Source organism: Nelusetta ayraudi, unplaced genomic scaffold, assembly GCF_046127955.1.
Source record: "Nelusetta ayraudi isolate G7.1 ecotype Tasmania unplaced genomic scaffold, CSIRO-AGI_Nayr_v1 ptg000135l, whole genome shotgun sequence".
Taxonomy (NCBI): Eukaryota; Metazoa; Chordata; class Actinopteri; order Tetraodontiformes; family Monacanthidae; genus Nelusetta; species Nelusetta ayraudi.
Genome location: NW_027466185.1, coordinates 14,350,001 through 14,362,500, shown reverse-complemented (window position 1 = coordinate 14,362,500; position 12,500 = coordinate 14,350,001). Strand labels below are relative to the sequence as shown.

At 45.9% G+C, this 12,500-nt stretch overlaps 1 protein-coding gene across 1 annotated transcript in view; it reads right to left on the bottom strand.

Moving 5' to 3' along the window:
* Positions 1–12,500, bottom strand: part of csmd3b (CUB and Sushi multiple domains 3b) — a 282,923-nt gene that overhangs the window by 186,720 nt on the left and 83,703 nt on the right. Inside the window, exon 3 of the mRNA XM_076011490.1 lies at positions 4,059–4,171. Within this exon, the coding sequence (XP_075867605.1) occupies positions 4,059–4,171 (113 nt within the window). The remainder of the gene's footprint in view (positions 1–4,058; positions 4,172–12,500) is intronic.

The following is a 12,500-nucleotide window of genomic DNA, read 5'->3' as shown; positions in this document are numbered from 1 at the left end:
TAGCTTCCTCGCTGCTTTCAGCTGAGGTAAGCTAAATATGTAGCCCGCCTTGCGCGACAGATTTGGGTCTTTCATCGTCCATCTCCTATGGAGCCACTTATCTATCCTTCCATCCTTGGGGAGGCTACCAGATGTCCAGCTTCCTTCACTTCCTCATGGATTTGGGGAAGCAGGTGGCCGTGGGCGGCGCACGTCCAGGTGAGCAACCGCCCCCATCCCCCGCTCCCCCCCCCCCCAAGGCTTCCTTCCGCCTTGTAATTTACGTCGGCTCATTTCAGCGTCGAGGTCCTCAAAGTTCCGTCCAGGTGGCGCGAGGAGTCGGAGACTCTTGGGCGCTTTTCATGAAATCTTTACGAAGACATCGTCCAGCACTCTGGCTTTTAGCTGGACTGAAGGCAGCTGAACTCTGAGGTTCCTTGACGTGAGGAAAACTTCAGCGAACACTTACACGCCGCAGTCAGTGAGGAAAAAAAGGTGGCCGTCAATGTTTTTAGCAACATTGTCTCAGTTGCATGTTTTTCTTGATGGGAAATGAATTTCGGTAAGTTTTAAGAGGTTCGTCCAGACTTTGATTGACATGTGTCTAAGAGGGAAGGGATGCGTGGGTGGGAACAAAAGTGATACTCAAGATGCTCCAGTTAGCAAGTCTGTTCCCTCATTCCTGTTTAATACTGGGCAATTACCAACTAAGATCCAGCAGTGTAAAAGCTGTTGATGAACTCTGAGGTTCTTTGGCCCGAGGGAAACCTCACCAAACGCGACGCAGTGGACGAGGAGGGAGAGATACTCCAGCTGTCCATGTTTCTGCAACATTTTGCAACATTGTCAACATTGATACCTGCGACAATCCCCACGCTGAAACGCCTCCAGTCGCAGATTTAGGCGCAAGGATTACACGGACTGAAGGTAACTGGCCAAAAAAATAAATAAAAAAAAGTCCAAATCAGGCTGGTTGGAGGGTTCCTTCAGAGGATATCCTCTCCTGGCTGGACGTAAATAAAAAAAAAAAACACAAAAAAAAACACTGAGTGGGTTGGATTTGACAGTCGGAGACACTGCAGAGTGAAGGACGGACGCCAAGCGCTGAATGCCAGTCCGTCTCGACGGCTTGGCCTCATTGGACCACACGAGGACTTGCGTATCGGCTGCAGGCTAATCAACTCACCGTTGGAAAGAACACGGAGACACAACGACAAAAAGACGATGACAGAGTGAATTTTATTTTGCAGCGGCCCGGACGAACAAGCAGCCGCAGACACGCAGGAGTAGAAGCCGTTCAATCGCTAATCGTGTTAGGCAGCACTTAGGACTGGCGTGTGGAGTATCAACTGTCTGACCTGCAGCTCCACGTGCAGCACAACTGCAAAGGGAATGAGCGGCCAGTCTGTGCATTGCACAAACGACAGACACGCCGCCTGAGTGTGTGTGTGTGTGTGTGTGTCTTCTGCCACGTAGAAATCGATGTAAAAAGGTTCTGATGCTTGCAAGCATCAGGCAGCATATTGGAAAAAACCACACGTATCGATCAGCTGGGTGGGCAGGGTCTTAATGTGGCGGCAATCTAAGGGGAACAAAGTGGAGCCTCCATGAGAGACGTGCCACTTCTCAGGCAACACTGTCGCTATTCTGAGCCAAAAATGTGATCGTAAATTACGATCAAACGATGCAACATCGTGTTTGTCGTGTTTGGTATGAACGCGGATTGACTTTATCATGATTTCCCTATCCAACTCTGCTAACAGAGGGAAGCAACAAAGTATTTATTGACTGATGTTTAACGTTTGATTATATTTTACTATAATCCAATCCAGCACATTTTCTGAGGTTGTTGACGCTCCAGGAAGTTTTGGAGGTTCAACCCAACTTGGATTGACATGTGTCTAGGAGGGGAGGGATGCGTGGGCGAAGGGGGTGGGGGGGGGCACTGTGATACTTAAGACGCTCCAATTAGCCAGTCCCGTTTCCCGCTGTGGTTTGACGCGAGCTAGCATCAGATGTTTGGGGTCATAAAGTTTGAAACAAAGATTTCTCTCTCACACCAGCCGTGTAACAAATGTGCAACAGAACAATAGGGAATCAAAATAACACAAAAGGTTTGGACTGCTGCCAGAGAAGAGTTTGTGTGAAGCTTCTCATTAAAAAAAAAACAAAAAAAAAAACAACAACAACAAATGTTGGGATAGAAAAGGAGAGTTTTGACAGTTTTGGACAGAAGGTTTTACACACATTTTAGAATATTGGTGTTTTTAATACTGTTTGGCAAAAAGACATGATTTGGGATGTTACTATAGGAAACCAATTAAATATCTGTTCCGCAAAAAGACATGATTTGGGATGTTACTATAGGAAACCAATTAAATATCTGTTCCGCAAAACCATCCTGATTGGTTGGGAAAAGTCAACCTTGATGCAAAAATGGCTTTGGCAGAGAGAGAGAGAAAAAAAGGTTTGTAGCTTGGAGATGCTTTTAGCTGTCCGCTGAGCAGCAGCAGCACGGCGAGCGCTGAGTCAGCATCTCCCGCTGACATTTATTGAAAAAGCAATGTTCTTTATCCGGGTAAAAGACTGAACATTAATCAGAATGTCCGCGGCATAAAGGGGACGTTGTCGCGACTTGCAGCGGTTTTGAAAGGTAGCCTGGAAAAAAAAATGGGTGTCCAGCCATCTGGCCGGCAGCCTGCTCTTCAGGAAAACTCTCTGTCTCTCGGGCTTGGGAGGATCAACACTACCGACACATGTTCAGGAGACGACAACCCGTTTAAACGAGTGTGTGTGTGATGCAAGACTTGATGTGGCTAACTGTTGTCACTCGCAAAGTTTCCCCGAGTTTCCTTCCACTGACGACGCATCAACAGAGAGCCGCAACACAACTACTAGCACTGTCTTTTTTCTGTCTTTTATCACCATATGTTGTAGCGTTCCAGCGTGGACCACAACCGTATGCACGTTAAACTAACACGTCTGAGTAATAGCATGTAAAGCTTCAAATATAAAGGAATCCTTGAGCTGAAAACTGCTGAAAATGCCCCATACTGGATTCATTTCCAACTCTATCTATGAAAGTCCATTAACTATCAAAAAAGATGCACATGTACACGGAATAGTGCACTTAGCATTCTGTTTGATGCTTCCTGAAAACAAAAAACAAAAAACAAAAAACCTTAGCTTAGCTTTGTTTAGATTTATTTGCGAGTGGTACTGGCACCCGTTGTGACACCACAGAAGGTCGAGTTTCAGAAGTAGATCGGACCTCAACTTATCTCAGGTGAACATGAACTGCTTTCAGGAGCACAAGCTTCCACACTGCAGCGTGTCTGCGGCAGATTTAGGGGTCACCGCCGCAGCCAGATTCTTCATTCTGAGAACTAATTAAAGAAAAAAGAAAAAAAATACTTCTTCTTATTTTTTTCTGGCCTGTGCTCCCCTGACAACACGGGATTCTGTAATAAACCGTAATTGTCATTGAATGCGAAGTCACAACGGTTAATTAAGCACGACTTCTTCCTCACGCCTTGAACTGAGCGACTGGGACTTTAATATTCAGAACAACTGACGTTCTATTTATTTCTTTTTTTCTCATTCGTTTGACAGCTTCTGCTGTTAATTGAAAGGAAGTTGTTGCCTTTGTGGAAAGCACTCAGAGATATATATATATATATATACAGGATGGTAAAAATACCTTAAAAACACAACCTGGAAACTGCTTTCTGCACGGGGAAATTATTCATAAAACATTAATAAATGATCATTAACACTAAAAAAAATAATGACAATGATGACTGCGCTCTGACAGCGTATTTACATGTGACCAGATGCAGCATACTGCGTGCTGGTCTAAGACTGGGTGGATGCTTCTTGCTGTTCTGAATGACTTTTTTCATCTCACCCAACATCCGCCATCCTCTGTAAACCAAAACAGTTTCTTTTTTTCCTCCTGGGTTCAAATCAAAACTAAAAGTTATTTTTTTCCTCCCCTCATATTTTTCAACCTCTTCCCCCATCTACACTGTCACAGTCGCATCACTCCAGTCGCAGACACACACAGACTCTCCTCTGACCTTCATAGTTGAGCTTGAAGCCGTGCGCCGAGACGGCAAAGTCGCTGGTCAACCTCAAGGAGAAGACGTTGGCCGTGCTGGTGACTGGGGGAGGAATCTGGAAGCCCGTTAGCCTGTCGGGAAACACAGAAGGAGGAGAATGCAGTGACATTTCTGGGCAAAAAGCAACAAAAAGTGCCAGACACTGCGAGCGAGCATCCAGCAGAAAGCAGAAGAGAGAGCCGCCCTTTTGGCGGCCACACGAAAGGTCAGGAAGCTGCGGCGGCAGAAGAAGAAGTGGGACGACATACAACACAAAAAAAGTGCAATAATTGAAGAAACAATGTAACAGACAAGAAGTGTAAAACAGTTTCCATTTTCCAGTAACACAAACTTCGGTAAGTTTCCCTGCTTTTCCAGTTTGGTGAAGTTGAAAGTGATGAAGTTCACCTCAGACTCGGACTGCGAGACCAGCGAGACCTTCGCTTGTTCTGTCTTACGGGGAAAACAGAACAAAAAAAAAAACAAAAAAACTTGTGGTGCTGAGACATTTTGAGTGGGGGAGAAAGAGATTTGTCTTCAGGGCATTTAAATAAATCAAGGCTGAAGATCAAGTGTGAGCACAGAAACAAACCAGGGGTCGAGCTGGGAGGAAGGTCGGGCTGCGGCGCCGCTTTACCGTTCCTTTAATTAAATTAGAGCGGCGAGGGAAAAAAAATCGAAGGCCATTGTCTTTTTTTTTTATATATGGAAAACAGCCAGACTGGCACCACGACCTCAAGATCAACATCTTATCTCCATCCTGCGTCAACCTCCCGCCCTCCCTCCCTGCCTTTAATCCTCCTTTAGTATCCTGTCTTTTCATTGAAGGTACCGTATTTCTCATATTTGCATGAATTGTCATTCAAACAAATAAAAACTCTTCTTCTTCATTAGCCAGCCCTCGGTGTACAGCCGAGTCCAGCAAAAGTTGGACTCGGACACCTGGCTGGGGTGTGGTCTTTGAGTAGTGACCTTAGCGATGTCATGGAATATGATTACTACAGTTGTGTGTGTGTGTGTGACATTTCTGAAGCACAAACTACCTGAAAAGTGGAGGAAGGAAAAAGGACGGATTTTTCTCATTCCTCACCGATTATTGTTAAAACATTATCAAAGATAAAATAATTTCCCGGCAGAGTTCAACTTTGTGTTGTCGTGCATGAGTGTAGCAGCCTGTAAATGAGGACTGAGCTGCAGAACCTCTGCAGGTTTTTTCCTGTTTCTCCTTCTCACGGGGGCTCAGACAGACGCCAGTCGCGTTATTTTCTTCATTGTCTCAAGAACAAAATAAAATAAAAGAGCCAACCATGCAAACCAGCTAATGAGATTGTCAAAGTCTCCTCTCTCCTTGTGTATCTGAGATTCTTGTTACGCCTGCGGGGGAAAAACAGCTTTTTCTTTATTTATTGATGCAAGTGAGTGGGACAAAAAAAGAAGGAAATAAAAGACGGCAAAGAGAGGAAGAAAGTACGTAGAAAAAAAGGTTTTAACGTTGCGTGAAAAACTAATTCCGTGGATATTATATCTGACGTTTAATCACATCAGATTAACGCTTGTTGTTCCCCCCCGGGGACCAATAAGTAACATTGCACTCAAAAAGCGTTTTTTCTTTTATTGTATTTACGAAGTGGAATGTTGAACTTTGCACCTGCACGCACCACAAAACGCCGCCAAACTGACAAACTGCCCCGACACAACCGCAGCATAAATAACTCCAGAACCGTCTCATAATCCCATTTAGCGATCATTTAAAACGCGGCGGCGGCGGAACGACGCTCATAATCCCACCGGGAGACAGTCGTAAAAACATCAGGCGGAACAAACTGCAGAGGCACCTTGAAACGCAATTAAACTCGCGCCTTTAAATCAGGTCTTCGGGGCCAAAAAAAAAAAAGATGGCACAACACAATCTTTCATCGTCACTGATGACAAACGGGTTTGTTTGTTTGGGTTAGTTTGTGGCATAAAAAAAGAGGGTAAAGCGCTGATGTAGGAGCTGCACCTGGATGGAGGGGCGACGATTTATGTCTCTTCACCCCCCAGGCCGGATAATAAGAGGTCCGGCGTTCCCAACTGCGGGATGAACGTTGTGTGTTGTCATTGCGTTGCTGTTGTGTAGCCACCAGTAAAACGGCTCCGCCGGGATGCCACTCAGCAGAATTGCTCGTATCGGCTATTAGCCGGCGTGGTTCCCATCGAGCGGAGCGACCCCGAGCCCTGACCTCCCTTCCTTCCTCCCTCCCCAGGGGTCGTCGCCTCCCAAACTTCCTTCGCTTGTATCTATCTCCCGTCCCTCCGCGCTTCCCGCTTCCACTTCCGCCGGCGTTCCCCATCAGTTTCCATCTCCCGTCTCCCTGGAGGAAGCCATCATGGCTCCTCACTCTGCTCTCTTCCCGTGCAAAGACATTATCAATGCATTGTTTCCCATTTATGCATATATGTATGTATTTTAAAATGAACAAAGCATGAGGTAAAGTTCTGCACTGCATCCGTTTGCAGATGATATTCTGATTTGCAGGGGCTGAGAAACGACACTCAAACGTGAAAAGGTTTAAGAAATGTTACATTTGAAATTATTTCTTATGACAAAACTTCCAGCATCCTGACTAATCAAACAGCAACATTCCATCTACCAAACTGTTCAGTACCTTCATTACTATTATTATTATTATTTAGTGTTTTGAAGAGCAAGTCTTTGCCATTCATCCTCCCTTGGGGCAGCCGTTTCGCCGGTTTCGGCACAGTTTCATCATGTTGCGTCTGCCGAATCTTGATCCGAGCACCACAAGCTCACTCTGGAGCGGGTTGGACCCGAGGCCGGCGCCAGTTTGAGCATCAATGAGGTCAATTTCGGACTTAAAATGTCGAGGACCATTATCATAAGCAGTTTCCTGCGGCAAAGCCGTCAAAAAGTCCACTGAGACTTTTGTAGCAAAGTGATTTCCATCAGCCAAATGTTCTAATATTTTAATGCTTGAGTATCTGGACTGTGTGAGGAAGCCACAGCACCGGCAGAGAGAAGCCATGCTGACGCAGGGAGAACATGCAAAATGCACACTGAAAGTCCCCCAAATCTGAGATTCAAAGCCCACAGTGCACTATCCCATCCTGAAAACCAGGCATGGTGAAAGATGCCAGAGGAATGAGTGAGAATGTGAGATGATGTGAAATGAAGAGTGTCATACTTCACTTTTCAGGGGAAAATGCAAAATTCATGTGAGCAACGAACAACCTTGTGTTAGTCCTGTCAGTGAACTTCCTGGAAAATTCCATTATGAGGATTGGGTTCATCCAGTTCTGGAAAAATTACCCTCTGTGATGTCACAGAGGGCCGACACCTCCCACAGGTCAACACTCCTGATCCAGGGCTCTCCCCTTTGAGGCCGCCAGGTCTTTGGAAAGTCCAACAAAAGCATCAGTTTTAGCAGGAAGGTCAAACCAAATACAATATACATATACCTGTATGTAGATTGTATTTTTGTAATGGGAGACCCTAAACAGAGGGCTAAACATGCTGTTTTCTTGAGCTCTGACAATGAGGCTAAAATGGGACCTTTCAGTGAAGCGATCTGCCCTCTCCTGTCCTCGGTCGTCTCTCTCTCCTCCCTGCGCACGCCAGCGGATTCATTTCCTCCACTCATGTCTAAAGTTCACGGTCTGTAGTGAGCAGCTGATTTACAACAACAGCCAGAGCGGCCAACGCACACGCACACGCACAGAGTCATTCCTCAGGTTACAGTACATGTGGTCAATAGTCGCTGGTGTGTCTCATAAATCCGTCATTTGCTGCCGACTCGCCGCACGCTGTGTGTGTGTGTGTGACATTATTGCGTTTAAAGTCCTTGACCGTGGTGGCACGCCATCCATTCAATTAGTCACACAAACAGATTCTGGAGAAATAGATTCCCATAAACACACACAGAGCCTGCGGCCTGGTGACCCGTCGCCTGCTGGCTGCCCGGCCCTATTCATCACTGGGAGTGAGTGGAGGGGCGAGGTGGGGGCGAGCCGGGGGGAGGTGGAGGGGCGAGGTGGGCGGCAGCCCCACCACAGACATGTAAACACAATATGAAAGGCAAGAAAACACGAGAGGTGCCCCCCCCATTCTGGGATGTAATTTGAAAACTGAATATCAGAGAGAATGAAAGTCCATCCTCTACTTCTCTGACTGCCGTGTGCAAAAATATGATATGATGATGTCACAAAGGGTGCTGATACCACTCCCGAGGTGGTGATCACACCCTCGACCAGGTGTTGGCACTGTTCTTTGATTTTACTGCTACGCAAATGTGCGAAAGGTCCAGAAGAGCACCACTTTTAGCAGGAAGCTAATGCCCAGTAGGGTCTTTTTTTATTGGAGGCTGTAAACAGAGGGCTAAATATGGTGCTTTCTGTGTCTCTATTGTGCAAGGGTGGTCTACGTAAATCCGCAAGACCTAGAGATATCTAAACATAAGACATAAAGATCTAAAAATGATTAATTCCTGTGTTGTCTTGTCCAAGAAAAAAAAGCAATAAATAAATAAATAAACATCAGAAAAATGTCATTACATCTAACAAGCGTTCTTGTGAGCTAATGTTTGGCCTCCACAGGCATTTAAAAAAAATGGTCAGAGGTGCATTTTAGAGGCTGACCTCAACCCTGAAGAGAGAACACTATTGATTAAAAAAACAAAAACAGCCCCAAAAATAAAAAGATGCAGCCAACATCGACGCACACGGATGAAAAAAACTGAACTTAAGACAACAACAGCGATTTTCTCGGCAAAACTGTACGCGTGTGTGCGCGCGCGTCTGTGCCCACGTCCTCTCCAGCAGTGCCCTGATGCCTGCAGACGATGAGGCCTTTAGCCGAGCATCATCACGAGTCATCTCGTCCCCCAGCGGTGCAGGGGGGAGGGCGACGGGGGAGGAGGGGTGACGGGCCTCCTCACCCGGCGGAGAGACATTTGGTGTGGCGGGAAAGGGGGCGGGGTTAAAGTGGATTAACCTCGTATCAGCCCCAAAGGTCCTAAAGATAAACACGCAGTGACTCAAACACCAAAAAAAAGACAACAGAAAAAAACAAAACAGATGTCTCATAAAAGGCCCTAATTGCTGTTACACATGAGTACATGATGCACGGCGCAAGAAAAAAACAACAAAAAAAAACTGCATTTGTTGAATATAAAAAAAGTTGTGCATCTGGATATGTGTATATTGATTGTTTTGTGTTCGGAACAACTAAAAAATTCCAAAAAAACTACTTCCTGGAACACTCAGGTCCAACAGCAGTTCTTAATTTAGCTGTGCTTGTTTTTAATTAATCAATTCAAACAGAGACACACTGAAAGATCACAAATGATAAATCTCACACAGCAGGTGCACAACACACACACACACGGAAGCCTGGCAGTGGTTTGGAAAGTTGGGAAGTTCTCAGCGTGAGATCCTCAGATGAGCAACAGTTTCTGTTGCTGTTTTTTGCCACTTTGCTGAGCTCAAATTGTTGTGCAAGGTGCGTAAAAAAACAGTCGGCCCCGCTTCACTAAATGCTTCACTTGGTTATTTTCAAAAAAATCAGATTGGGGGGAAGAAAGAAGTTGACAGTGGAGTCAATTGCATCAAACACTGAAGGCTTCCACTGATTCGCCCTGAACCGTCTTCACAATTCACTCACAGAACTCCTTTCTAGTTGAGATCCAATAAAGTTTCCAGTGCCTCCGTTTCCAGTCCACAGGCCGAGACTTTTTTTTTTTTTTTGTGTCGTTTATGCTTGGGGCGCAGGGATCCACTGGGCTGATAGCTAAATCATGCGGCAGTACGGCACAATGAGTCGAAAGTGAGCGAGCGAGCGTCAGTCTGCCGAGCCGCTTGCTGCATCGTGCACAAGCAGCCGGAAATGAGGAGGAAGGCCTGGCGAAGCCGACGGCTGTTCTCTTATTCCTTGCCGCGCCGTTAGTCTGCAGGTGGACAACCTGGTGAAGTTTTAACTGGAGCAACAGAAGCACATTGGACTCACACACATGCACACGTACAGATCACACACACACACACACACACACACGGGATACCACTGCTGGCACTGGGCTGTACGTGCACAAAGTGAGCGGATGGTTGGATGTTGCCTGGAGCCTCCAGGACTGATGCTGTTTATGTAACTGTGGCTGGAAACAGAACTTTCACATAAAAAAAGAAACAGAAACCACAGGCGTGTTTTGTAACACGGCTGGAAAAAAAACATAAGAAAAAACATAAGAAAACACAGACACACAAAACATAACGACTGAGGGGTTTCTGTTCCCATAAATAAAGACGATCATTTCGCGGCGGCTCAATAAAACACTTTACAAAAGGGGAATTTCTTTCAAACTTTTATTTTATTTTATTTTATTTTTTTTACCCCCTCAAGCCTGTAATAAGGATTGAATCATCTGCTGGGAAGACACCCACATCAAAGTCCCTTTTGGAAGTGCAAAGTTCCACAAAAAGAAAGAGAGAGATCAGAATGAGTTACAAAATTTTACAAAAGGATCTCAAGGAGGCGCGTCAAGAGGCGGCAGCCGAACATCCACGTGTCAGCTTGAAGAAACACCACCTTTGATTGGCTAGGAGTTATACTGTAGGTCCTCTCTCTCTCTCTCTCTCTCTCTCTCTCTCTCTTTATATATTATATATGTGTGTACTGTATAGCAGGAGGCTGCAAACAGAGGGCTAAATGAGCTGTTTTACAGAGGCCTGCAAAGTTGTGTGGTTCATTACTGATACATGTGGCTGATCCACTGGAGTTATTGGATGTTATTGGATATACATAAATGTGTGTGTGTGTGTGTGTGTGTGTGTTTGTGTGTGTGTACATGCACATACACAACTTCACACATTCAGTAACTCCAGTGGTTCAGTAAGGACTCCAGAAAAACAGCTCATTTAACCCTCTGTTTGCAGCCTCCTGTGAAAACTGATGTTTTATCGGACTTTCCACATGTTGGGAAGGAGTGGCGGCCTCCAGGGGGGCGGAGCCATCACCTGGCTGGGAGTGAAGGGCAGAGCTGGCAGAGGTATGGGTGCTCATTGTGATGTCACAAGTGGCCCTTTGTGATGTTTTCCAGGGGGGTTTGATCTTTTTTTTTTTAAGGTGGCTCTACTACTTTAATGTTTTTCACTTCTTTTTTTTCATTTCTAGGGAGTTCACTGACGGATAGGAAACACTGGCGGTAGATATTGCATGTAGGCTGGAATCTGCGGCGAAACATTCAACTCGAAATTTTAAAACCAAACAGTTGAATGTGGTCGTGAAGAAACGGTTTCAGCCAATAACTCATCTAAAGAGCGCATCAACCTGCACCTGCAGTCTTATGTTTTTCTTTTTTCCAACCCAGAAGGAATGAAAACAGACCTTGCTTTTGCTGTGCCGTTTCCCCAGGTGTCTGTCGGAGAATATAAACTAGGATATAAAAACTGAAGTGAGAGGGAGGGAGGCTGCTGAGGAAGTCCCCGCACTCGGAGCCATTAATAACAGACTTGGACAGCGGCTGACACTAAATCAGTCCGTCTGCGCCGAGCAGCCGGCTGGAGCGAAAGGGAGCAATAAACACGGGGTTCAGAGAGAGAGTGAGCGATGGGAGATAGAGAGAGAGGGAGAGAGGGAGAAAATCTGCACTGAACTTCCAGCCGAATGTTTAAAAAGGAGCAACTCGCCGCTCCAAGTCTGAAATAAATAAATAAATAAATAAATATATCCAAATGCTGTGCCTTAAATTCTCAGGGCGTTACAAACATTGTCGGGGCGGCGCCCAACGCAAACAACCGCACCTAACGGATTAGAGCCAATGCCCCCCCGCCCATCAAGCACAAAATAAATATAAATATATGGAGCGCGAGTCATTGGGCTGGTTCAGAGTTTCAGCCGCCAGCGACGTCCTCCCATTGTGGCAGAAATGTGTTTTCTTCGCTCCCAATAACGACTTTGGCTAACAACTATGAAATGGCTCTCAGCTTCCGGCCGACACCCAAATGCCTTCTGTGTGTAAATGTGTTTGGATTTGCCGTGTGTGTGTTTGTGAGTTTGTGTGTTTGTGTGTGTGTGTGTGTGTGTGTGTGTGTGTGTGTGTCACACGGCGTTACCCCAGGGCCTTTGGCCATATTCTCTCATCTAGTTTTAATGTTTAATAACACAAGGCCAGTGCACCGAGCTGCATACTAATGACCTACACACACACACACACACACACACACACTACTACTACTACTACAGCTCACACAGTTTCAGTTGGAGGCAGCAGCGGTCATTATGGTGTGGAATCATATTTTTCAGGGCGCCCACACACACAACCCCCCTACCCCCAATCCACACACACACACACACACACACACACACACCACCACCACCACAACCCCCAACGAAGCGTCGGACGGTGATTAATTGACACGTCGAGAGGGTTT